This window comes from Laccaria bicolor, genomic scaffold, assembly GCF_000143565.1.
Source record: "Laccaria bicolor S238N-H82 LACBIscaffold_55 genomic scaffold, whole genome shotgun sequence".
Taxonomy (NCBI): Eukaryota; Fungi; Basidiomycota; class Agaricomycetes; order Agaricales; family Hydnangiaceae; genus Laccaria; species Laccaria bicolor.
The window spans coordinates 137,750-162,096 of record NW_001889926.1 but is presented as its reverse complement, the minus strand read 5'-3'; the positions used below and the strand labels follow the sequence as shown (position 1 = coordinate 162,096).

The 24,347-nt window shown below is 47.1% G+C and overlaps 9 protein-coding genes across 9 annotated transcripts; 4 read left to right on the top strand and 5 right to left on the bottom strand.

The window, feature by feature from the left end:
- Positions 1–90: 90 nt before the first annotated feature.
- LACBIDRAFT_312863 (uncharacterized protein) lies at positions 91–606 on the bottom strand (the record flags this gene model as incomplete). The annotated part of the gene is made up of 1 exon (XM_001888404.1): positions 91–606. One exon carries the CDS (start codon positions 604–606, stop codon positions 91–93), a length of 516 nt encoding a protein of 171 aa, XP_001888439.1.
- A 1,079-nt stretch (positions 607–1,685) lies between these two features.
- LACBIDRAFT_295674 (uncharacterized protein) lies at positions 1,686–2,712 on the top strand (the record flags this gene model as incomplete). Its single annotated transcript, XM_001888456.1, has 4 exons — positions 1,686–1,892; positions 1,953–2,100; positions 2,163–2,413; positions 2,471–2,712. The coding sequence occupies exons 1-4, from the start codon at positions 1,724–1,726 to the stop codon at positions 2,710–2,712; spliced, it is 810 nt and encodes a 269-aa protein (XP_001888491.1). The 5' UTR covers positions 1,686–1,723.
- A 1,321-nt stretch (positions 2,713–4,033) lies between these two features.
- Positions 4,034–5,293, bottom strand: LACBIDRAFT_312861 (uncharacterized protein; the record flags this gene model as incomplete). Its single annotated transcript, XM_001888403.1, has 2 exons — positions 4,034–4,455; positions 4,507–5,293. The coding sequence occupies 2 exons, from the start codon at positions 5,291–5,293 to the stop codon at positions 4,034–4,036; spliced, it is 1,209 nt and encodes a 402-aa protein (XP_001888438.1).
- Positions 5,294–5,656: 363 nt separating this feature from the next.
- Positions 5,657–8,917, bottom strand: LACBIDRAFT_295673 (uncharacterized protein; the record flags this gene model as incomplete). The annotated part of the gene is made up of 5 exons (XM_001888402.1): positions 5,657–6,123; positions 6,152–6,226; positions 6,266–7,179; positions 7,681–7,939; positions 7,993–8,917. The coding sequence occupies 5 exons, from the start codon at positions 8,915–8,917 to the stop codon at positions 5,825–5,827; spliced, it is 2,472 nt and encodes an 823-aa protein (XP_001888437.1). The 3' UTR covers positions 5,657–5,824.
- A 1,580-nt stretch (positions 8,918–10,497) lies between these two features.
- Positions 10,498–11,943, top strand: LACBIDRAFT_333755 (uncharacterized protein; the record flags this gene model as incomplete). Its single annotated transcript, XM_001888455.1, has 4 exons — positions 10,498–10,680; positions 11,142–11,312; positions 11,429–11,444; positions 11,885–11,943. The coding sequence occupies 4 exons, from the start codon at positions 10,498–10,500 to the stop codon at positions 11,941–11,943; spliced, it is 429 nt and encodes a 142-aa protein (XP_001888490.1).
- Positions 11,944–12,766: 823 nt separating this feature from the next.
- Positions 12,767–13,318, bottom strand: LACBIDRAFT_333754 (uncharacterized protein; the record flags this gene model as incomplete). The annotated part of the gene is made up of 3 exons (XM_001888401.1): positions 12,767–12,904; positions 12,963–12,986; positions 13,073–13,318. The coding sequence occupies 3 exons, from the start codon at positions 13,316–13,318 to the stop codon at positions 12,767–12,769; spliced, it is 408 nt and encodes a 135-aa protein (XP_001888436.1).
- A 2,447-nt stretch (positions 13,319–15,765) lies between these two features.
- On the top strand, positions 15,766–16,270 carry LACBIDRAFT_312858 (uncharacterized protein; the record flags this gene model as incomplete). Its single annotated transcript, XM_001888454.1, has 3 exons — positions 15,766–15,775; positions 15,870–16,111; positions 16,160–16,270. The coding sequence occupies 3 exons, from the start codon at positions 15,766–15,768 to the stop codon at positions 16,268–16,270; spliced, it is 363 nt and encodes a 120-aa protein (XP_001888489.1).
- Positions 16,271–17,288: 1,018 nt separating this feature from the next.
- LACBIDRAFT_333753 (uncharacterized protein) lies at positions 17,289–19,851 on the top strand (the record flags this gene model as incomplete). Its single annotated transcript, XM_001888453.1, has 12 exons — positions 17,289–17,311; positions 17,511–17,576; positions 17,602–17,700; positions 17,741–17,797; positions 17,947–17,971; positions 18,226–18,304; positions 18,360–18,484; positions 18,539–18,672; positions 18,860–18,883; positions 18,944–18,997; positions 19,242–19,366; positions 19,730–19,851. 12 exons carry the CDS (start codon positions 17,289–17,291, stop codon positions 19,849–19,851), a joined length of 933 nt encoding a protein of 310 aa, XP_001888488.1.
- Positions 19,852–20,226: 375 nt separating this feature from the next.
- LACBIDRAFT_333752 (uncharacterized protein) lies at positions 20,227–23,698 on the bottom strand (the record flags this gene model as incomplete). The annotated part of the gene is made up of 16 exons (XM_001888400.1): positions 20,227–20,311; positions 20,525–20,536; positions 20,700–20,755; positions 20,827–20,842; positions 20,981–21,016; positions 21,119–21,140; positions 21,290–21,317; positions 21,384–21,495; positions 21,705–21,744; positions 22,068–22,260; positions 22,318–22,455; positions 22,866–22,926; positions 23,222–23,251; positions 23,329–23,387; positions 23,441–23,566; positions 23,639–23,698. The coding sequence occupies 16 exons, from the start codon at positions 23,696–23,698 to the stop codon at positions 20,227–20,229; spliced, it is 1,074 nt and encodes a 357-aa protein (XP_001888435.1).
- Positions 23,699–24,347: the final 649 nt, after the last annotated feature.

Genomic DNA, 24,347 nt, shown 5'->3' with positions numbered 1-24,347 from the left:
TCCACTTCGTGAATGGAGGTCTCGACGACCGCTGGTGGGTTTCTCGACCGACTTGGGGTGTTTGGAGAGTCTTGACGTTGGTTCGAGCGGTTACTCCCCGCCTCCCCGTTCTAGTGCGTATATTCTTTTATAAGCATAGGTGGAAGCTTGAGCTGATGATCCATTCAGTTCCTTTAGACCGGACGTCTTTCTGTCCCATACCCATTTGACGTCCAAGTCCCTGCGCATCAACTCGCACAGCCGCCCTCGTCTCACTCGCACAACCGTTGTCCTTGCCACACACAAAAACCCACAACTCGGCGCCTGACGCTTGACGCTATCTTTATCCTCATCATGATCCTTACGCTTGACGCCCTCCTCACGATCATGAAATGAACCAACCCACGCTCGATGCCCTAACGAATCTCTGCTATCGTTGCTTGTCAACTTTAAAAATTTCTTATCCGCTCTTTTATAGAAAACTTGGGGCTTTAAGCTCGAGTTGTCACCCTTTTTTGTATCCATACGCATCTCCCCTCCGTCCGCGTTTAGTGTGACGTGTCGTCTTCTCTTGCATATACTCCCTCGCATTTTCATTTCATCCACGCTATTCACGCACCACCTCATGCCGCATTCTACGTGTACATATTACCCATGTATCCGTTCCGTTGTCTATAGTCCGTCGCTTTGCTCGTTTTGAAAGTGGATTGTTTTCCATTGGCGTTTTTTTTGGGGGGGGCGGGGGTCGACACACGAGTTACGTGCGCCTCTGAAATTTTGTCCATCGATCCACCATTCGCGGACCTCCTTCCACAAGAGATCACTTCATCTTTGAACGCAGTCGCGTCACTTGCAGATGCTTCAAGCCTTCAATGACCTCGGTCTTCAGATTTACCCGTGTGCAGGTTATGATCCGAGTGTCCTATCCAGGAAAATCCCTGAACTTTTACCGTTGAAGAGCGCATACATATATCTGGAAATGTACACCCGGACGGAGAAGGATATTGGATCCTCTCCTGCCTCCGACCGACGCGCAGTCGCGTCACTTGCAGATGCTTCAATGACCTCGGTCTTCAGATTTACCCGTGTGCAGGTTATGATCCGAGGGTCCTATCCAGGAAAATCCCTGAACTTTTACCGTTGAAGAGCGCAGACATATATCTGGAAATGTACACCCGGACGGAGAAGGATACTGGATCAGCGTTTTATGTGAGCTTTGCTTTGTTTAATACCGTTTTAAACTTTATATCGCTCAGTCTCGTCGTCCGAGAGAATTGAGCAACATTCAAGCGACAAGCTCCCTCCCCACCGGTGAGTTTTGATCAGGATATCTATATATACTTAACTTGAACGTCCAAGCCATTTTGCACCCTACCGTAGCTGAAGTGGCTCCTGCCTCCGACCGACGCGAAATACTTACAATCTTGTGTCCGATCCTATGCCGAAGAGATGAACCGTAAGAAGACAATGTCGCCCACGCCCCATGTCCGTTCCCTTTGCAGCGCCCCGAATGGCTGGTCTAAACTTGCTTCGCAGGCAATGGTTGCTGCGGGAGATGCTGCGATTTACAGTAGTGAGGCTAAGCGAGTAGCCGTCAGGCAGGCTAATTATAGATCATGGTGCTTTCTTTAGACCGCGCATCACACCGCCACAATAACCGAACATCCGAAAGTCAATAAAGAGGGCTTGAACAGGAGGTTGCCAACGAACAAGAACCCAATCAACCCGCCTCTCACAGAAGACGATGTCCGCATCGGGACTCCAAGTCAACTACGCACATGCCATCGGCTTCAACTCTGTTGCAGCAGCAGTCATATTCGCTACCCTTTACGTTCCCCTATTCCATTGGTTCATACTGCAATCGTTCAAACACCCGACCTACGTGCATATTGTACTTTCGCTTTTCTGTGCTAGTAAGGTTTTTTTTTAAAACTATATCGCCCAGTGTTGCTAACGAACCACTGCTTTTTAAGTTCGAATCACGGCGTTCGTCATTCGTTCGTTGCTAGCTAGCGCCTCATCAGCAGGAGAAAATCTGGGTCTATTGATTGGAGATGAAATCTTATTTGGAGTTGGATTCTTCGGTTTACTCTACTCTGCGTATACCCTTGTACTTGATCGGTGGGTCCTTTCCTCCCCTCTCCTCCAATTTGAGATACGATTTAGCTGACCTGGGGACTTAGTGAACTACTCAACGACAGCCCACCACCTAGAAACCCAATCATCGCCCTCACACGCAATCGCAGGATATTCAGATTAGCTTTGGTCCTCGCTGTCGCCCTTGGGAGCGCGGGTACATCCATGTCACAAAGCTCGAGCTCTAGCACTGCGCACACCGGAAAAACCCTCCATGTGATCAGCACGGTCATGTTCCTGGTGCTCACGATCCTGCAAGCCTTGCAGACTCTTCACTTGGCAAGATCAGAACTTTCTGGTGGGTGGGCTTTCTCGTCTTCAAATATTTAATTTTGGCTCACCTTTACCGTCTCAGGAACGTCCCAGTACAGGAAAGACAACGAATCATTCGGGATGAGGTATGGAGTATACATTCTCCTCCTCGTCGCCGCACTTCTTCTGGTTCGAGAAGCCTTTTCGATGGCGACCGTTAACGACTTATTAAAGCAAACCAACGAACATTTCTGGTATCCTCTGCTTGCTGTTCCAGAAATCATTGCCGTGGCGCTCTACGCAACGCCCGGTCTTGTTCCTCCACGCTCAGATCTGCCGAAATAGATGATTCACTGTGGCATCAGCTGGAGAGCGAGGTTACGGAGGAAAAGGTTCACTTTTAGAAAACCCTACGATGGCATGGCGGTAACACGATATACCCCGATTAGCTCGGTTCGATTGACTCGTCTTTGTTGTCCTAGTACCTTCATAAAGGCGTCATTCTATTATTTATGATTACCTGTCCCCGTAATGTACATACATACGTGTGTAGCTTACCCTAATAGTGGTAGAACGATTAGGGTGGTCGTGACGAATTTTAACTTTGAGATCTCGGCAAGAGACCTACTTTGTGACACCCTATTTAAGAGATTCATTCCTTGGATGGACAAAATCAGGTTGAGAAGAGCAAAAGTGGTTTTGATTATCGAACGAGGTCAAACCGGTGCGAGGCGAGCTTCGTATTGTGGGAGGTGAGCAGGGGGCCGGATTTTAACATGTCGGAGTGTATGGTTGAGGTGATGGAAGAGGGGTGGAGTGGCCGACTTTGGGATATGTTGTGGAGTGGGTTGGGGATAAGAGGACGGGCTCGCAAACCCAAGCTGTGGTTCCATCAAATATGGCTCTCCGACTCGGAAAATCAATTCATACTCTTTTTGCAAAAATTGCTACTCTAATCTTCAGGTTTTTGTCTGGGAATTGAACCCAGATATCGCGCGTGTCGCTTTGCTGGCGCATACACAGCCAATGCACTAACAAGTTCAGTATACATTTTTCCGATGTTGTGCTGGGATACTTGCGCATATCGAGGGGTTCTTTATTTTATTTTTTAAGTGCCGGAGTCCGGACATTGAAATACGAAGGCGAACGAAACTTAACACTCGCATAAGGGGTGGATCAACTATTTAAGAGGAAAAATGAAGCTAAGAGCGGTACCTGCTTTGTGGGGTAAGTGCGTGGAAAGTAGTGTGGAAAATTGAGAATGCGAAGAATCAAACTGGAGATGTGACTTGGGAAAGTAGATAAATAGGAAAGTCGGAGGCTGGTACTGAGTGAAAATCATCAATTTAAGAAGATTTGGAACTTGAGAAACATTGTAATAGGGAGATGATAGTAATTCGAACTCGGCTGCATTCCGTTTCCAAAACTTGTCGGTACAAAATAGGGGGGGGGGAATAGTATTTGAAAGATCCGATACAAAGACAGAAAAAATTCTATAAAAATCTGAATAATGAGGTTAATCATTGTGGTAATAAGTTCTTAGCTTAGCACTGACGAAGTAGAAATCGTTTGACGACCTTGTAGCTTCACGCCTTGAGGACTCGTGTAAACAAACTATGCATGGGGAGCTCGGCGTAAAAATAGAACCGACCAGTGACTGGGCGCCTCACGCCAACCATCTCATAGCTGAACTCCAATGGTCCTCAATGGATACGTCTACACCGTGAGACCGCGTATCTTTCAACTGATAAGCAAATGCGCCTTTGAATTTCCAGCGCTCCACAGTTGGGCACGAAGACACTGAGAGCCGGACCGATACTTTTTGCAACGCACAAAACTCTTTTCGCCTGAGTAAGGCATCAAGCGCCTTCCAATCCACAGAAGGTTGTTTCGCATCGTCCCCTTTGATGTAATGACACTCCAGTATGATGGTTTCGACCCGGTTAGATTGTTTGCACATCTGCCCCAAGAGACTAAGGAAGTCGTTCAAAGGTTGATTGACAGGGCTTCGTTGGCGAAAGCTTGCGGAGTACCGGAGAACACGAATATCGGAAAGGACACCAATGTCGATAGGCCCGATGGATGAGACTGTATGTTTTAGATATTTGGTTGAGCTATCATTAAAACGAAACGACTTACAGTAGTGCGCGGACGGCAGCCACTCAAATTGTGTGATTCCGCTGCCCCCTTCCCTCATTAGTTCCCAAACAGATGCGCAAAAATTCGTGTCGTGGGTCGGGGTGAGGATAAGTCTTTGCAAAGATTTCGGAGAATTTCGAAGTGTGGAATGGAGCGTAAGGATAGTGCGAGGCGAGCAACCACGAAGGACCAACTCAGAAAGATTCGCTGGTTGCGTGGTTTCTGATAAGGAGTCTTCGACGTCGACATGAACAGAGGAGAGGGATAAATCGACCAGTTTTGTCAAGGATAGTAGTAGACGGGCGGGGACTCCACTTATAAACTGCAGGGCAACGGATCGGAGGGATGGAAGCTCGAATAAATTTTCTAAAACCACACGAGCGTTCCTGCTCATTGAACTCCACTCTGTCATCTCAGAGCTGAATGACAAAGAAAATGTCTGGAGCCGGTTGAGGAATGGAAGGATCTTGCAAAGGTACTCTGTATCCGTAATCCAAGAGGAAGGGGTTTCGCCAAAACTGCCGTCATGCTCATCCCCAAGACGCAAGTTGTAGACGTATGTGCCTAGGCGGGGTTTCTCAAGAAGAAGAATGTGAAAATGCTCATGCCGCTTTCTTCTGTCGTCAATGTGGTCCAAGCGCACGGTCCGGAACAGATAAGGTTGGGCGGCGGACAGAAATGAGTGGGAGACGAGAGTGCAAGCTCTGAGGGAATCGTCGTCGCCTATAAACCCTAGCTGGGCGATGATTGTCTCGAGAATCTCTTGTGGAATTGGTATCGACGGCATTAAGTAGAGTACAAGAGATCCTGTGAACGCCAGGAGGAAAGGAAAGGGTCGTTTTATTTGTAACATTGGAGTCACGAGTTTACGCACGGATCAGTCGGTCGAGAACGCGATCACCGACGAGCCTCGGCTTGGCCAACTCTCGGTCGAGACCAATCTGCCAGACTAGGACATTTACTTGCAAGAACGAAAGAGGGATGCTTGCGCTTCGTATGTACAGCTTTTTAAGAGGTGTCTATCTAAATGTGGGCATGGTTGAGTTGTTTCTCAGAGTAGCGGTAAGAACAATGGATGCGTGTCCTTACTATAACCTGTCATTTCCAAGTCATTTCAATATTCACTGGAGCTCTCGTAAACGGCTTGTTTCTAGTCTATTGGTATTTTTAATTTTATTGACCAACCCACCGACCTCGTCATAAATAGAAGATAGAACTGTTGAAAACCTTCGCTAACATTAAACGACGTCACGTCATGATATCTGCCCGACCCCTCGACCCGAGGTTCGGCATCCTTTTCCATCACCGAGCGACCAATTCAAGGACCATTCATGTCGAATCCGACGGTGATACCTCTACCTCGAGCTAAGGGCAGCTGCTCACGCAGGAAAGCCATCGCCGAAGTCTTGAGCATCGAAGCGGACTTGCATTGGGCTGAAAAAATGACAGACCGAAGCCCAGAAAATTCCTCCTTCATCAACATTGCGTCAAGTGCGGACCATCCATCTTTGGCTACCGCAAGTTCCAAGGGATTAAGAAATACGCATTCGATAACGAGTTGCTCGAAATTCCGTTTTGAAGCCACACGCCCAAGGAGGAAAAGCAGTTGTGCAAAGACTGCAGGATCATCCGCATGAAAATTTACAAGAAATTGCAAAGAGCGCAAATTGTGCAGTACGGCCAAGTCTATCGGAGATAGGGGACCTGTCCAGAACAGAAGCTGTTAACGACAATTAAGTATGAGTAGATAGTGCATTACCAAGTGCCGGAAATTTAGGATGCGTTCGCGGTCTCCACCAAAGCCGAGAGATGGAAGACCCCATCCATTCAATCAACGTCCACAAGTCGTTGCGCAACACCTCGTCTTTCTCGTTCGCGGAAATGATGCTAAGGTTTTCGAGAGTTGAAGGACATGAAAAGGATAGCAATTCAAAGATCGCCTTCACCACCGACGAAGATGGAGATTTCAGAGTGAGGGACCGCAGCTCAGGACGCAAGTCTCGTTGATAGCTCGGATCATCTTTGAAAGACGCTTTCAAAGGGTCCATTTCAACTTCATATAGCTCTAGATGTTTTATGCGCGTGAAGTGAACGAGGAGCGAGGCGGGAACGCCATGTATACGGCGCAAGGATAGCGAAGAGATGGTGCGCCTAGTGAGTAATTTGAAAATTGCGGCTTGGACGTGGCTCGCAAATGAATTCCACGCGGGCTCTCCAGTGGTGAATATCAAGGAGAACGCTTGAAGCCGTGGAAGCAGTTGAAACGTCAACGGGAGGGTGGGTTCCTTCACCAACCATTGCCAATCGCTTTTGCGATCCCAGACATAACTGTCGACGAGGCGGAAATCGCGGACGTAGTTCGCGATATGAGGGTGAGTGGAAATTAAGCGGTAAAACCGTCTGTAATATACCTCCCCGGTAATACAGCGGTCACCGAGGTCGATGACGCGAAATATGTTCTTCTGGCTGGGCTCAACAAAAGAGCGGCACACAAGGGCGCAGGATTTCAACGTCAACTTGTCTTCTACTTCTTCGATGATGAGGTAGAAAATCTCGTAGGGAAACTCGACCATATTGGAGAAGTTTATGTGTCGGGGGTAGACCTGAGGGTTGCCTGACAACACTTCTGATAAGTATGTTGGGCGATTGTTGTGGCATGCGCGCATGAATAAGCTTACCGTGCTATTGCTCGTGATACTGCACCCAGATGCGATTCAACCCTAAACTCGACCGGGTAGACGGAAAAACTTGTTGCAAGTCCTGTGAGTGTGAGATGGAGGCTGATGGAAGGAAAGAGCTGCGAGGAAATCAAAATTTCGATCAAGGGTACACTTTGGTGACCCTAGAAGACCAAAAACCTAAAAAGCGTTTGATCATTCATCCATCGGATATTCTCACGAACAGATCAAGGGCATTGAGCGGCTTGGCACTGCGTCACATAGGATCAAGATTGAAGGTTGAAGAGTCGTTATCACCACCCTGACAGCGGCGAAATGTGATGTATAGCTCTGAAGACATCATGAACGCCCGCCACCTTCATCACCTACAACAATAACGCCCTTTCTCGCCCGCAAGGTAGGAAATTAGTCCTCCAGAAGTGCAACCACCGTTGCTTTCGAAAGAGGGCATTTTTTACGTTCCAAACTTAACCAGGCGCTTTCCGTCAAACCCAACCTCATTTCTTTCAATCTCCCGTAAGCTAGTTTCATCAGAGTGTTTTCCAACATGACCCAACCGCTGGCGCCGCGAAATTGCGGGAGATCCGTCAGGTCGAAGATCATGGCAATAGTTTGAATCTTATTTGCTCGTGACGTTGGTTGGTTGAGGAGGCGAAGGAGCTGGGCGAAAGGCATGTCCTGTCGAAGGCTGACAAGAATCCTGACCGAGCGTAAATTGGGTAGAATACTGATGTCAATGGGTCCAATTCTAGCGTCTATAAAGAAGCATTAATAAATTAGAAGTGTATAGACATCGGAAAGAACACACGGATGTGTACTGGCATCCATTCAAAGTGCGTCAGGTGCTGTGCAACATTTGGGAGTTGCATCAAGGACCATACACAAGGACCAAGATCATCTTGCTCGGGCGGTGCAAGAGAAAGATTACGGAGCGTAGTCGCAGATGAAAAAGAAATGATTTCATGCAATAACCTGACCGTGGTACTCGAAGTGCTTGCGAAATCAAGGGACTTCAGAAGAAACTCCGGTCGCACATTCGAGGCTTCATCTTGCGAAGAGGTTTTGTCTAGCTTGATTGCCGAGAGTTGCAAATGCTTCAACCTAACCAGGGACGACACGATCGCAGGTGGGAATGCCTCAATGTGCGAAAGAGACACCGATACAACTCCAGGAGATCTCAGAGTATTAATGATTGCCGTACGAACGTCCTTCGTAAATAAGTTCCAAGGCGCAAAGCCTGAGTTGAACTTCAGCGTTAACGACATCAGGCGGGTGAGCATGGGTAACAGCTGAACAAGATGCTCAGAATGCGCAATCCACGTAATGACGACTCCATTCACAACGTCCCGGCCCCAGTCGTCCTCAATCCGCAGATCCCTAACGTACGTGCCGATGCGAGGCGTTTTGGATATCAGAGAGGCGAAGCGGTGAAAGTACTTCTTTCTGGGGGTACGGCGGCCCAGGTCAACGCGACGGAAGATGTGTGATTGTGATGGGCAGCGGAAGGAGCTACACGTCATGGAGCATGCTCGGAGCGTTTTGACATCAGGTAAGCGGCCCAGCTCGTCGATAACGAGGTTAAAGACGTCTTGCGGGAGTGCCATCATCGAAGTTCCAGCCAGTGAGAGATGATGGGAAGGAGATGAAACGGCGTTGGTATGCATGTTGTGCGGTAGGGCTGGAGATGGCGTTGATTGTTGGGAGTCATGCGGCTTTACCAAGTCGGCCGACATGGGGCTAAGAGGGCCAAAGAAAAACATTAGATTCCTGATTGACAAACTGTTCATGAATCAACCAACGTGCATACAAGGATATGTCCAAAACGTGACGTCAACCCAACCGGGGGCCGGGGTTGCCAATGGATATAAATGCTGTCGCTTCGTATTGTTCGCCAGTTTGCAACCCCTTTATAATACCAACTGTAAGTCATGCGAATATCTCGGTGCGCCGCAAAGATCAAGGCATAGATGTGCTTTTATGGAATTCAAATGAAATCTGAGAGGGTGCCGTCTGAGAATCGCAGTTATCGAACTCTAAATACTGCGGATTGGTCCTGTATTGGTCGGCCTTTCGCTGTATGTCCTTTTGCCTGCTATAGCGTTGAGAGATTAAGTAGTATCAGGGGCGGCTATGGAGAGCAAGATGGAGAGCAAGCATTACTTCAGTGACTCTTCGTCAAAGTCGCTACCGCCATATTTCAATCTTTGTAGATGGCAGGAAGAGCGAGAAAGTAGGTCGCCCAAATGTCGCCATCCCTGAGTGATCCACACGTGACACAGTAATTTCCGACCTTCTCCCCTTTTTTTCTTCTCCCTCACACCGGAAATACCTACGCTCATGGCCATCGTAGGAGACACAACGATGGGTAGAGAGAGCTTGCGGTGCATTATGCGATACTGAAAGAACAAAATACAACGTCTCGTTGAAGCTGAGCCAGAATGTTGTCTTCTGAGGAATCCTCGGGGTGTGCCTCCTCATGCTAGTCCCCATTTTTGACACCCGCGTCGCCTCGCGATGTCAACGTCACTTTTCCAATACCCACAGTGGAACCCGATGCACTTCGCATCTAACGGCTCTCTTCGCGCAGGGAGGGAGGTGGCCCTTTCTGAAAGTGCGGCTGCAATGGCAGGGGTGTTAATGAGCTGTGAAAAGCTGGTGATGAAGAGGGGGTCGTCTTGAAGGGAATGGATGGGGATACCAGGCTCTACCTCGGTCCTCCACATGTCGGGGGCCGCCATATTCGGCCCCGGTCTCTGTATCGTGTAGAGGCGCACCATCCCTCGAATGACCTATTCAACCTCCCTCATCCGTGTCTTCACCGTCAAACCAACGCTGGCTGCCTCTCGTCGACATCACTTATCAGATCCACAATCACTTCACACCTTTCCCCCCGAAACCAAACCAACAGCTGCCCTCCTCGTCTGGGCCCTCTAGGGCCACTCGCCTCGAGCACATAGCGCTTTCTTTTGAAATTCTTCCCGAACCTACCCCTCTCAGGCCGTCCCGCCGAAAACTTCACCTTGCACGATCCATCTGACCAATCTCGCGTCATTGACTCCTTCTGCGTGACTTTGATACACCCTCTCCATCCAATCAGTGTCCCTTTCGCCCCAGATTCTGTCAGAGGTCTTTCGACACTATGTGTTGGACGACAATCCTGGTGCCGGACGCCCTCCACTGATCCTCGCGCATTGCTGCTCACCCGAACGATAGCACGAACGCATTGGATCTCTGCCATATTTATTCGCACTGGCGTCCCTGGGTATGATCCATCTCCAGCTTGTGGTCGTCGGTGTGCGTGATTTGGCCAAAGATGGCGTACCTTCATCTTGTGCGCCTCTGGCTAAAAAGGACTCTACCGAACCGAAAAACATATGTGAACTTTTGGTTTGGAACATGTTCCATGTGGGACAACTTTGCAGGGCGCTCCATCGGCAAGCTGGCTGATTTGGATGTGTTCTTCCGAGAAAAAATTCCTGGGGAACAACTTACAACAGTAAGATTGAGCTATGCTGTGGATTCAGAGGAAAATTTCATCGCACTTTTCGATTAAAATTTCTACTTGCTGATCTCCTTGTTCGTGCTCCACAACCTCGGAAATATACAGGCTAACTTCCGAGCCTCATTGATTTGTGAATGGGCATAGTTGCCGCCATGGTCGGCCCTCCCCCTCAGGGATGGGTGTCTATTTGCGACCTACTTTCTCGCTCTTCCTGGCATCTACAAAGATTTGAATAGTAGTAATACGGCGGTAGCGACTTTGACGAAGATGAAGTAATGCTTGCCCTCTAATAACTACTACCCGTCTGTTAGGTTTCTCAAGGCCATTGCATACGAAAGGACGCACAGCGGCCTTTCGTCGCTACCGATCCGCAGTATTGAGAGTTTGATAACTGCGATACCTCAGATGGCACCCTTTCGGATTTCATTTCTTAATCCTGAATTCCATAACAGCAGATCTTTGCCTTGATCTTTGCGGCGCACCGACATAAGTATTCGCATGACGTACAGTTGGTAAAGGGCTGCGAACAATACGAAACACCACTAGCATCTATATCCATTGGCAGCCCCAAATGGGTTGACGTAACGTTGGAGACAGGGGAGGGTACCGTTGGCGGCTGGGCTCAGGTCTGTATTTGGTAAGAGAAGTTGATTTCCGAGGGGTGTTTGGGGGAACTGGCACCGCTTCTTCACGAATTCTGAGTACGTGACAATATGAAATGAAAACTAATAGCTGCCTGTAGGCATGGGTGACAACGCGTATGTTTTCCGTGAATAAACAGCTGGTTTCAGTACTGTTTCAGTATTTCTTCTTGAAAGTCATACGAAAACTTAACGAAAACCTCTTTGCATATCCACATAAGTATTCATATTGATTGTTTGGAAAGTCTGTAGCCGTAGATTGGACTTTCATATGTTTTCTGCGAAAGAAAACACTTGGAAAACACTTTATTTCCATTATACGAAGTATATTGAACGATATCTTTGGAACTTCAAGTTGAAGTCATAACTCATGGTGTGGTCATGTGATGTTACCACCCTGTTTTTGGCCACGTCCGTCGTCGATTGTATTTTCTTATGTCTCTCTCAACACCCTCGATTTGAATGAGCAAAAGCCCTCGCACCAAGCATGGCCTGATTTCAGTTAGAGTGTGTTGTTTCCACCGTTCTTTTCACTAATCTCACACGTAAATTTCTAGGTACTACTTTCTTTGATATTCAGAAGCTGCGGCGACTCCAACGTGCACGCATGGATTAACCGTGAATTGAATAAAAGCTTCGCTGTATGATCCCAGCCAATTGACGTCCTTTCCATGTAAAGTGACCCATTTTAGCGAGCTGCAGTGTGTTTTCTATCAATACGTTTTCTGCGTAGCGCTCACACGTATACTCGAGATGTTCCCTTATGGCTCTCTCAACACCCTCGATTTGAAGAAGTCCTTTCCATGTAAAGTGACCTATTCTAGCGAGCTGCAGTGTGTGTTTTCTATCAATACGTTTTCTGCGGAGCGCTCAGCCGTATGTTTTCCTATCTTTCTTTTGAAATCTCACTTATGGTTCCGAAAGGATCCCTGTGCGGATTACTCTTGTACGAATGAGGAAGTTTACGAAGGTTGAGATGGTTGGGATGCACAAGGTCATACCTTTGCGAAATAATATAACTACAACTTTCGTCGTCATCCCAAGTACCAGTGCAAGCGCCCAGACAAGTTGGAAAGCCCATGGCAGGAGAACACCAGGCACACGTACATAATTTTCTGTGGCTAGTCCTCGTCTTCTGCGAGACGTGCCAAGAAACCTGTTCTCGAGGTGATTTAGTGCACGCCTGTGCCTCGAAGGCAAGCCCAGGTGTGATAGCGTGTCGTCTTCGTGCCTGGAGGGATGCAGGACAACGTGGTGGAATCGACAACACATGAAGGGAAAAGGAAAAGACGAGAGAAGGCGGACGTCGATATGAGGCGGTGGCGTGTCGACCCACAAGGCAGGTTTCAAGAGGTGGTGATGGCTGAAAACGAAACGGGTAAGTACTTCTTTGTGCTTAACGTCTTGAAAGACTTAACGAACGTTTTTATTCTTCTCTTCTAGAGATTCTCAACCGCGACCCAACGCCATCCAATGTCCGCAAGCGACCCGCGCGTAGAGACGGCGATACACCGTGTCGAAGCCTGAGGGATTGCGGGCCGTGTAGTATGTTGAATGGCATTGGGGGTGTTCAAGAACTGCCAATACAAAGGTTCGTTTAGTTATTCAAGACTCCACGCGACAGGGAGTACTTACCATTTTGTTTACAGTGAAACGTGCCTACCCGACCTGCAGCAGTGCTCTGTGCACTATTTGATTGCATCAGACCCCTAAGGGCTTCTAGTGCTGGCTAGGAGAGTAGACACCTTGTGGACATTGTAACCCAAAAGGATGCGGCCATCCTTGAGCTGCTTGTAGCGAAGAGAATTCTTCGAATCTCTTGGTCTATAACGCTGTTGATTAGGGGACTGAGGATTCTGGATGACAATAAACGAATAACCCCTGTGAAACACCAGACGGTACGTACCCTCCTTCATCGTCTTATCCTGGCTTTGAGATTGTCGCACGTTGTCGGCGTCGAACATTTGTTGTGTGAGCTCGGGCACTGCCATGGTGCCATATCATTGGCTGCCATGAGCTGTCAGGGGGCAAAGCCAGTCATGAGGGAGTGAGGAACTGGAGGGCAGTCAATACATGCGCATAGAGAATTGGCATCAACCCGCGTACCCATGTTATCGACAAGCTTACTCAAATCCAAGCGAAGAGAAAACCTTGTGGGGGGAACCGCACCCTCGAGGTCACACGGTAAAACCAGAGTAACGCAGGCGGCGCACGGCATACCATCCACTTAAATGCCAGCCAGTAACGAGCGGGCCATGGTCGGTTAAGAAGGAAGTGTTACAGAAACATGATGACACATCAACTTCGTTATGCCGCGCGAGGCCGCTGATATCAAGCAGGCTTAGACCCATAATACTTCTTTCTATTTACATGCTATAAGTTGAGCTATGGTGAAGTGGTCTGATCGGGCTGTATAACCAACCGCATCTATCATGCAAAGGCTGGGGTTTCGATTCAAGCCCAGTGCAACTACTGGCAACCTGCTATTTCATAAACATCCGCCTATTTTTTAGGCCAACGGTAGACATCTTTCTTTTCTATAGACATATCATTGGACTAACTAGTTTTTGCATGCAAGTCTCCGCACAAGCAGCAAAAAGACGAAACATACTATCTTGGCGTGTATAATGGTAGAGGTCACACTTGATTAATTACGAGGTCACACCGAATTGTCGACCAATGTCATGGTCGCAATGTAGCGAGGACCCCATCACGTCAAGAAGCATCTTGAAATCCTTCCTTCCGAAAAGATTTTAGACCTGAGCCCAGCCGCCAACGGTAGGAGGGTCAATGACTCTAACTCGATAAGCTCCAAATGAAATCAGGAAGCGTAGAGGCGGGGCCCGAAGCGTTACAAAGCTGCATCAAAGTAAAAGAAGTCGGCGCATCAAACCTCTTCTGGGCATTAGCCGCTTTTCTCACGGCATGACAGCTTTGCGAAAACGCTCAAAACCTTTTTGATATTGTTACGGTTAATTTAATCTAATCATCTCTTATCAAGGGATAATCTTATGGTTTGTCACCATAACTTTGCCACAGTGGTAAAGTTCAGGGAAGATTTTGTTTTTCTATCTTTGGAAAAATAAAGTGAAATCCATGGGTTTCACAGATAACTTTCTAAAATTTAGGGCACTTGGCTCTGTCTAAATTTTTGACACATGGTAAATTTATTTATTCATTATGGAAACAGTCTTCCGCCAGCTTCATTTTCGTAAGCTATGATCTGATTTATAAGCAGCGACCCCAGAAACCCCGTTCAGCTACATCAATATGTCAAAACTTTGGACCCTGAGTATCGTTTTCCACAACAAAATACCTACTTACTTTCAATGGATGCGGAGGCCCAGGGCGTTTTCTGGCCATAGGTATGTTCCATTTAAATCACATTAAGTTACATAGAACATTTCTGTAAGGCATCAGCAACCAGGAAGTAATTCGTGGGTACCATACTAGGCCCCGGGAAGCTCCCACCTATGTCTGTGCGAAAATAGCATATTTCAGAGGCCAAAAATCGTAATATTCCTCTGCGTTTATAGCATATTTGAGACAATTTCTGGAGATTTTCGCGATATTCCTATCTACTTATAGCATATTTGAGGACTCATTCTAAGAAAAAAAAAATCAACGCAAGGAAGGTTGGCGGCGGCGGTGCAAAATGGTGGTGCAATATGGCTACTTGCAACTTGTGCCGTGACGAATATCTCAAAGTGCACCTTGAACATGGACGACACCGGCACTCAAGCAAGAGCCAGTAGAGTCATCTCAGGTCAACAGCCCTCATTCCTCTCTCCATGCCATTTGAACAGAAATCGGGGACCATTATGTCATTGTCAACTGATGCCACACTACATTGGACAACATTAACGCTGAGTCGAAAGGAGGTAGCTAAGTCTTCCTAGACGCATTCCTGGCGCCCGTATTGCGGCAAAATACTAGTTGTGTATGAGAGCTAATTAGATTGTCACATTTTGGCAGAGTCACATGTAAGTAGTCACCCTCAGTAAAAACGAAAGTCAGGTCAAGTCATCTACCTCTCACAAGAAGGTCATGTGAAGTCACGTTGGTAAATGCAAAGTCATGTGGCGCTCAGTTATGTATCTGCAAAGTTTTCACGGCCTAACTGAAGTCGAGGAATAGTCAGTTACAAGTCATGTTGTAGTCTAATCCTGGTCATCCGAATTTCTATCATTTGTATCGCCTTTGTCCTCAGTCAACAAGACAATTTGTTGAAGTCCGTTGAAACTCCGACATCAGGTGATCATGTTGTCAGCGCGAAAATTCCTTGTTCTTCCCAAGTTCTTCCATGTTCTTCCTTCCCACCACACCCACGCAAGCTCCGATTCATAAGTCGACGAACAGCCTTCCCGCGACGAACACCTTCTCCCTCCCTCGACCAGCGGCCTCCTCTCGCGACGAAGGGTCTCCTCCCTAGGTAGAGATGACGAAAGGCCTCTTCCCTCCCTCGACCAACGGCCTCCTTTCTCTTCCTCCTTCAGCAGACGATCTCCTCCCTCAACGGATGTTCTCCCCTTTGATGATAAGTCTCCGCCCTCGACAACTGGTATCCCCTCAACAAATGGTTTCTGAGATCTAAGCTCAACGAACTGTCTCCGCCCTCGACGACCTGTCTCCTCCCTCTACGACCTCTCTCTTCCTTCGACGACCTATTTCCGCTTTCGACGAACTGTCTCCTCCATCGACGACCTGTTTCCGCCTTCGACGAACTGTCTCCTCCATCGACGACTTGTTTTCGCCTTCGACGAACTGTCTCCTCCATCAACGATGTGTGCCTCCTCCCTCACTCAATGGTCTCCTACTGACTCACTCAATAGCCTCCTCCCTCCTTTGATGAATGCCTTTTGGCTTCCCCCCCTATTATGATGAATGGTCTCGGCCTTCCCCCTACAGTCTCATCCCTCCTTCGACAAATGATCCCCTCTTGAGAACGACCTCTTCTTTTCATACGAAGATGTGGCTTAATTAGGAGATGAGAATTTGGACTTGAGGTGGTGCTAGAGGTGTATATAGAGCACAGTCAGTAGGCTTGGAAAATATATGATTTGTTCCATGATTCCGATACTGTTACCTGAGGTTGTGATGAGAGATACATGACTAACACACATCAATCAAATGACCTGAGCATGACGGGAAAGAGACTATTATATGACTGTAGCATGACTGTGTTCTGGCTTTTATTTGACTATGGAAGGACTATAAGGTGACTACATGACTACCGAATGACTGTAACCGACAGATGGTGGGCATCAGCCACACGACTTGACACGACTTGGCGAAGTCAACTCGAAGTCAAAATTTTGTAAAAAAGACTGCTTTTAGTCATCTCGTGCATTTTCGTGTAGTAGCGTGACTACCATATGACTGAGACACGACGAATCGTTTTTACTGAGAGTCACCTCGTGGGAATGTGACATCCTTGTACGCAATAGCATATTTTGGACGTGAAAAATAGCATATTTGAGGCCGTTTTTGGACCATTTTGACGCACAGACATAAGGGCAGCTTCCCGGGGCCTACCATACTGGATCTTGAGAAAGATGCGTCCAAGCTCCATTCCAAACCACGGTACCGTCACTCACAGTTGCGTTTTACTCTATCTGGATGATGTTCACCCACCCCGTGCAGGTAGGGCTGCGCACCGTCCGTCTGACGGACACGGTCGTCTAATCGACGGGCGTTGACAGGGGCGGTTCAACCAGCAACCGTCCGTCTGGGTCACCCAAGGGCCAAGCAGAAGCAAACGGAGACGGACTGATATAAAACGGCCGTCAACGGATGTAGACGGACGTCAATTGTATTGACGTTGACAAATTTTAGTGATACATGGAATAAATGATATTACAAAGGTATTAAAAGTTACTATCTAGCAGCGTACTAGCTCGTACTAGGGCGGCATTTGTCTGTGCGCGTGTCGTCTCTTAGCGAACTTCATTGGCACACAGGATGGAAACTACTAGTAGCACAATGTAATAAACAGATGAGTACTGATTGCAAAGTACATACAACGCAGAAATTTACTCAATACCTACCTACTACGGTCCATGATGAGATCGATCTTTCGGTCTTGATGAATGCTTTTGCTGAAAGGTTGCATTCCTAGTGATCAACTAGTGATAATTAGATAATAATAATAAATTAAGTATCCGAAAATTGAAAAAGCAACAGGGGCTGCACGTACATGAAGAGATATTTGAAGGACAGATCGCCGGTTTCAGAAAAAAAGTTCACGGGGTACGTGGGGGTTGGAAGGCGATAGCGGCCTTGGTGCAATTCTCATTTCAAACTCCGCATATGCAGTGACGCCCGTCAACCCCGTTAACGCCCGTCACTCAACGGAAACAGACGGCCTTTCCCCGTACGTCTACCGTACGTCAGGAGACTTGCGACAGGCCCAGACGGTACGGTGACGGTGCCCGTCTGACGGACCCATCTATCCGTCTAAGACGGACACGGTGAGCAGCCCTACGTGCAGGTACATCAGGAAAACTACACTTCACTTATTGAGCTTACGTCGCTTGGATTCACTTGAAATCTCACTTGAAAAGCTTTGCCACTTGAAGGTACAGCCATAACTTTGGTTCAAACTCCAAGTGACTCCAAGTGGGGGATTTAAGTCACTCAAGTCAGTAAGTCAACACTCAAGCTTCAAGCCTCAAGGCCTCAAGAGTCATATTATTGGATTGCTCAAACACGTTAGAAAATATTCCTAAGTCCATTCAAAGTCCGATGACATGTGACGATCAAGTGACGATGTTGAAATTCCTAACATTGGTTCTTCTCTTCTCCGTCTTTCTCCGCCCTTCTCATCCTCACGGCAGAACTTGTGACAAACAGGCTATTGAAGGGCCGACGATGGCACTTCTATAGATGGGTTAAGTAGCACCCACAACAGGATCTTCAGCTGCCAAGTGCGTTGGTCTATGAGCCTGTGGTGCGAACGGTGGATCGACATGACACGGGTACGTTGACCATACCGTTCGTCTGGATCGTGCTAGCTGACGACTATACATCTAGCTAACCATCTGGCTATCTACATGCTGCGTCAATGGAGACATTCAATTCCGAAAGGTTTTTTTCGGCCACCTGTTGGATATCTAGTGGCGCCGGTTTGTTCCATGCCTGTCGACATCTTTTACGAGGTCTGTCCTTAGATTCTTGAACACCTGCACCCCATTGATCTCTACATCAGCCAGGCCAATCGGGCTTTCAAAGCACTTCTCACAAGTTCTCAGCCATCCAAATTCAAGCCTTGTATGGGCCCTTCCGAAATGCCCAACGAAGATGTCTGGGTTGGAGTGGGCTGTTGGAAGGCTTGCTTGTCAGGCAAGTACGCACTTCAGCTGTCTCTTTGGTGGAGTTAACGCGTTATCCAGGAATGCGGAAAGGGCGGTGCCCCTGCCAACATACCGTTTCGGCGATTTCAATGCATCGACTGTGCACACCAAGCGACACATTAGTCATGACACGTCATGATTGACGTGTTGCTTGTGGTGTCCGACCCATCCTCGCCAAAGCCCTGTGCACGCACTACGAACTCAGTAAGTTAGTGCTGATATTCAATGCATGGTTGTGCTAACAAACCTCATACTATCACCTAGTGACAAGGTGGTAAACCAGATGAAGACGGTGACTCCAGAACGACGCTGGCCCAGGTTTGTGCCATGGCAACCTCCTCTTCATATCTCTACTTACCCCTATGCACCGTACCGACCACAGGGTCCATTGTGATTGCTCCAAGTGAGACCGGTGTTGGCCACCACCATTTTTCAATTCGACGGCGAGTGTGAAGAGGCTGGGAAAGAGAAGGGATCGGCGGCAGAACGAGGACCTGTTCTATCGATGATCCGGGTATGTCTCCTCTTACCTCCCCTGCTGCATGATCTCATTTTTGTCCAGGCTGAGCGCGTGTTCAAGTTCTGGGTCAGATTCCGCAATCGAGCTCATGGAGGAACCAAAACCACCTGTTTCGCTCACTCAACATGCCAACGCCTCTCCCCTCGATGTGCGAGGATCTTTGATGAGTGAGATGTTGGGGTGCTCCCGCAACCATCAAACAGAGGGGATGGTCCGTTTTCTATACATTTCGGATATTCCTTGAGATGGATGTACATATATATTGTTCAATATACTCTTTTACCCACTAATTTTACTGTCCTGGATGAAATCGGGAACAATTTGAGACCGCTATTTCATCACTTGGTCACTTTTGCCATACAACTTACCCACTTGAGTCTTCACTTGAGCCAAGAGGAATCACTTGGCCAAGGCAGCAACCTACTTAGCCAAGTGAATCTCCTTTGGTCACTTGAGCTCACTTACGTCTCTTGGCCACTTGTCAAAGTGACCCAAGTGTCATAAGTGAATGTGTAGTTTTCCTGATGTAGGTACAATCAAAGGTCAACCTGTATATCCATGGCCTCTTGTCCACTACCCAGCTCTCTTCAATGGCAAGTACACGCGTTGCACAGTGCACTACTACGTCGCTTCTCTTTTCTATGATTCATGAATACCACGCCGTGACACCATCACACAAGTACGGACAGCTTTTGTGGTCCCTGGGTCCGAAATTAGGTGGTGGGCGCCAAAGGAAGACATAAAGTTGACGTGAACGATTGCGAACAAACAGCTTTTTCCTCCACCACCACCTTGCTCGTTGTCTCAGCAGCTCAGCCATTGCACGCGTAACAAAATTCGGTTTGTGATCCTTTTCGATTGCCGCTCACAATTCTAATTCGATTTATTGCGTTCAGGGAATCGCTGTCATGCTGAGGTCTTCTCATGCAAGTTTAACGTGTGTTCCTGCCGTTGTTACTAAACTTGTTGCAGGCTTTTTCCTGACATTTTCTTGATTTTTCAGAGGCCGGCGATGCACGTCGATACATCACTCGTACACCTCGTACACCCACGCAGATTCGATTTTTGAACATCCGAAGATCACTGGGTAAGTTCCTATCCAAGCAACACCCCTGTCCACGAAATAATAATACTTTCTATCGTTGTAGATGATCTAATTCGATTTTTCGATGTCTGCGGATTGATATGACGCGGCGTGCCAGCCTGTTCCTTCGACCTTACCTCAGGATTGGCCCGACGCAACGTATCGCGTTCCAAAAACGCACTTTTGCCGAGGCTGTGTCTTTCAAATCTAAGTTGTTTTTCTTTAGTATTTGTTCTCTTACCAATGAATCTTTCTAGACATGTTTCCATGTAATTCAATATCTCAACACCGGAAATCGGTACGTAGTAGGAGTGATGGCTCTACCGCATTTGCTTCATACTCCCTCGCCAGTCAAACTTGAAACCAATTTATCGAGTTCCGGCGATAGCCCTCCGTAAGCTCATTTCTGGGTTTACCCGTCCTTCTTGGGCTCGTAACCATTGGGTGGATGCTGGATAACGCTGTCGATTCTCTGGGGAGTTATTGTTATGAAAACGTCGGAAATGGATATGAGAAGCCGGTTACAGACTGACCGTAACTTACAGCCTTGAATGTCAACCTTTCAATCCCATGGCTCATTCAATGTAAGAACACTATCATTGCTTGATTCGATATGGTGACGAGCAACGGCGGGCGTCTGCGCAATTTCACATAGGTTGATGACGAAGGATTGCTTAGAGCAAAGAGGTCCACTCACCACAGGGCAAAAGCCTCGAAAAAATAATGTGGAAATCTTCGAAAAAAGGTGAGTGTCAGTACAGATACTCATATATTGAAAATGCAACTTGCAAGGGCTAATATAAAAAGAAATGCAGGTGCTCAAAGTACTGCACACCTCTCGCCACCTTTAGCAACAACTGGAAATAATGACGCAACACGTCGAATTTCGTGGCATATTGGAACCAAATTGGAACTTGAAGTCGATTGGAAGAAGCGTTGTGCTCGTGAAAGATTTCGGCCTCGTGTTGCTGTATCAGATTGGGCAACACGACACACTGATACTCACTGACGTCAAGGCATGCCTTCCTTTCAATCTAGCCCCCTCATGTCCAACAGGCTTCAACATCCTATATGCCCCGCTTTGAACAAGGACCACGTACAATGCATGCCAGCTCCTTCCTGCGTGCTGTGCTTGGCAGAGCACTAGCAGTACCACCACCGTCCACGAAACCTGATGTCGCGTAAATATGCGCATGATAATGGCCCTGAGTGCTAAACACTAAAAGCGCAGTCAAGACGAACAGTCCTGGTTACTGATACCTTCCCGAAATTATGTCCTATTTAATGTATTATGATCTATACAACATATGGGGCCTCCTCCGCATTGCGCTGAAGCTGGTTGCGGTGCGGAACACTATACTCAGTGTCCAATATTTTGAAATTTGATGTAGGTGCACGGAGTTTCTGGGGTCACTGCTTACAAATTGACCATCAGCTTACGAAAATGAAGCTGGCGGAAGACTGTTTCCATAATTCATAGGGTTTGTACAAGTGACCCCTCGTATTTTGTTAGTTTAGACTCCATGCGAAATCATTCATCATAATTTATCCAAAGAAGCTACTTAAAAAACTATGTAGATGCTGCTTGAGATGTTGCCTATCAAAGCACAACGTCATTCTTGCATCATTCAATGTATTTTTCAGATTAGAAAGACGGGAAGCAAGTGTGCGAGTGACGAATAATTTACACTTGACCCTTGCTTGGCCGGCCAAATATTGTATCAAAATTTTTAGTAGCTCAGCTCTCTGAAACGAAACTTGTCGGCGGGAGCATCCTGACGAACAAGCTTCCTTTGATGGGATCGAGTTAGAGGGATCGAGGGTGGACTCGGAGGGAGAGGTGCCGAGTGGTGTGATGGAAGACACAGAAGGCGCAAAGATCAGAGAAGAAGATGATGATTTGATGTTGTGCGGTAGGTCTTGAGATGGCGTCGATTGTTGGGAGTCATGCGGATTTACCAAGTCGGCCGATATGGGCTAAGAGGGCCAAGGAAAAACATTAGATTCTGCATCATAAAACCAACGTCAACCCACTGACTGGGGCTGCCAATGGATATAAATGCTGATGTCGCTTCGTATTGTTCGGCCATTCGCAACCCCTTTACCAACTGTTTGCCAACTGTGGGTCATGCGAATATCTTGGTGCGTCGCAAAGATCAGGGCATAGATGTGCTTTTATGGAATTCAAATGAAATCTGGAAGGGTGCCGTCTGAGTATCGCAGTTATCGAACTCCATTATAATACTGCGGATTGGTCGGCCTTTCGCTTTGCTTTCGAATTCGCTGTACGCCCTTTCGCATGCTAAGTATAGCCAAGCTGTGTATAGCGTTGAGAAATTAGTACAGGGGCGGGTATGGAGAGCAAGATGGAGAGCAAGCATTACTTCGTCTTCGTCTAAGTCGCTACCACCGTATTTCAATTTCTGTAGATGGCAGAGAGAGCGGGAAAGTATGTAGGCCGCAGATAGACACCCATTCCTGGGACCCTGAGTGACGTGGAGATTAGATCCACACTGCGTGACTCAGTAATCTCCAACCTTCGTTCTAACACTGGATTCCTGAAATACCTGGGAAATACCTACCCTCATGGCCATCGTAGGCATAACGATGGGTAGAGTGTATAAGTCACCAAGATATACAGTGCTAGGGACTGTCACGGATAGCTAAAGCCCGGGTGAACCCGAAATCCACCCATATTTGGACTCAACTGATGGATTCGGGTAACTACCCGGACTATCTGCAGGTATCCGTGGGTAAATTAGATATTTTTAGACCTTCTTGAGATATTTTGAGCATACATGCCCGGAATAGATAAGAGTGTTATTTGTACCCCCAACTCCCTTCCACCATGACAGAATGCTATCACAACAACTTCCTGGCCCCTGCTGCTTGTGGAATGGGTCCAAATTGTGACCTGGCCTTTGTTCCCCGCTGTCACCCAAGCTTGTCACCAGAAATCTTTGAAATCCTGTTAATGAATTCAATTTTTAGTGAAAGCAATCACAATATGCCCCAATAAAAAAACAGGAGAACATTCAAACTTACCTTGATGAACCCAGAGGTATTGAAAGAACAATTTTGGTGACACAAAGTGTTACAAAAACCTATTTAAGAGGAAAAGAAATCATTGTCCATCTTTTTTCAATCATTTGTGTACCTTTATTGAAGCTGGGTAGAAGGGGAATTTAATCCAGAATCTAAGAGCCATTTCTGCTCTGAATGTTTGAAAGTTGATATTGTGCTGGGTGAAATTGATCTGATTGCGACCAGTGGAGAATGCCCACTCTGCATCCACAGAAGTAGCTGCATCAATCATTGAAAGTAAAGGAAAATAAATGTGAATAATGCTGCTTACCTGGGGCTGAGCAGAAATCAGAACCCATTCATGAAAGTTGGAGTCAGGAATGTGATGCATTGTGCCCGTACATCATATAACCTCCCATTTCCTTGATTGTTTCTGTTGCTACCCGACTGAAATATCAATTGTTCTCAAAAGCATTTCTCTGAAACTGAAAATAAATACTCTCAAGATGGCCAAGGCATGCTAATACACACCCCCAACACTCTCTGTGATCAAGGCTCAGTTACAGCAGCATTATACAAGGAGAAAGACCTCAGATGATGATATATATAAATAACTTTAGTTTCGATATACTCAATTTAGATACTATATGAATGACTTTTGTTTTAATATGAATTCTCCTGAATTTTCGCTTTCTAACACAATTTTTTTCATAAAGAACGGACAGGAAATGAACGAGATACACTCATTTATATAGCTGCTTGGTCACCCAGGCTGTTTACCCACGGATATATCTGTACTGTGCCTTATCTGATCCGTGGGTGGGAAAATCCGTGGATCGGGTACGGTTAATACCCGGGTATATCCATGACAGTCCCTAATATTATACACGACGTTTCAGATTTGAGATCTTGAGACCTTTACTCGCGGAAAAAGGGAGATCTTGCGGTGCATTATGCGATATGAAAGAACAAGATACAACATCTCGTTGAAGCTGAGCCAGAATGTTGTCTTCTGAGAAATCCTCAAGGTGTGCCTCTCA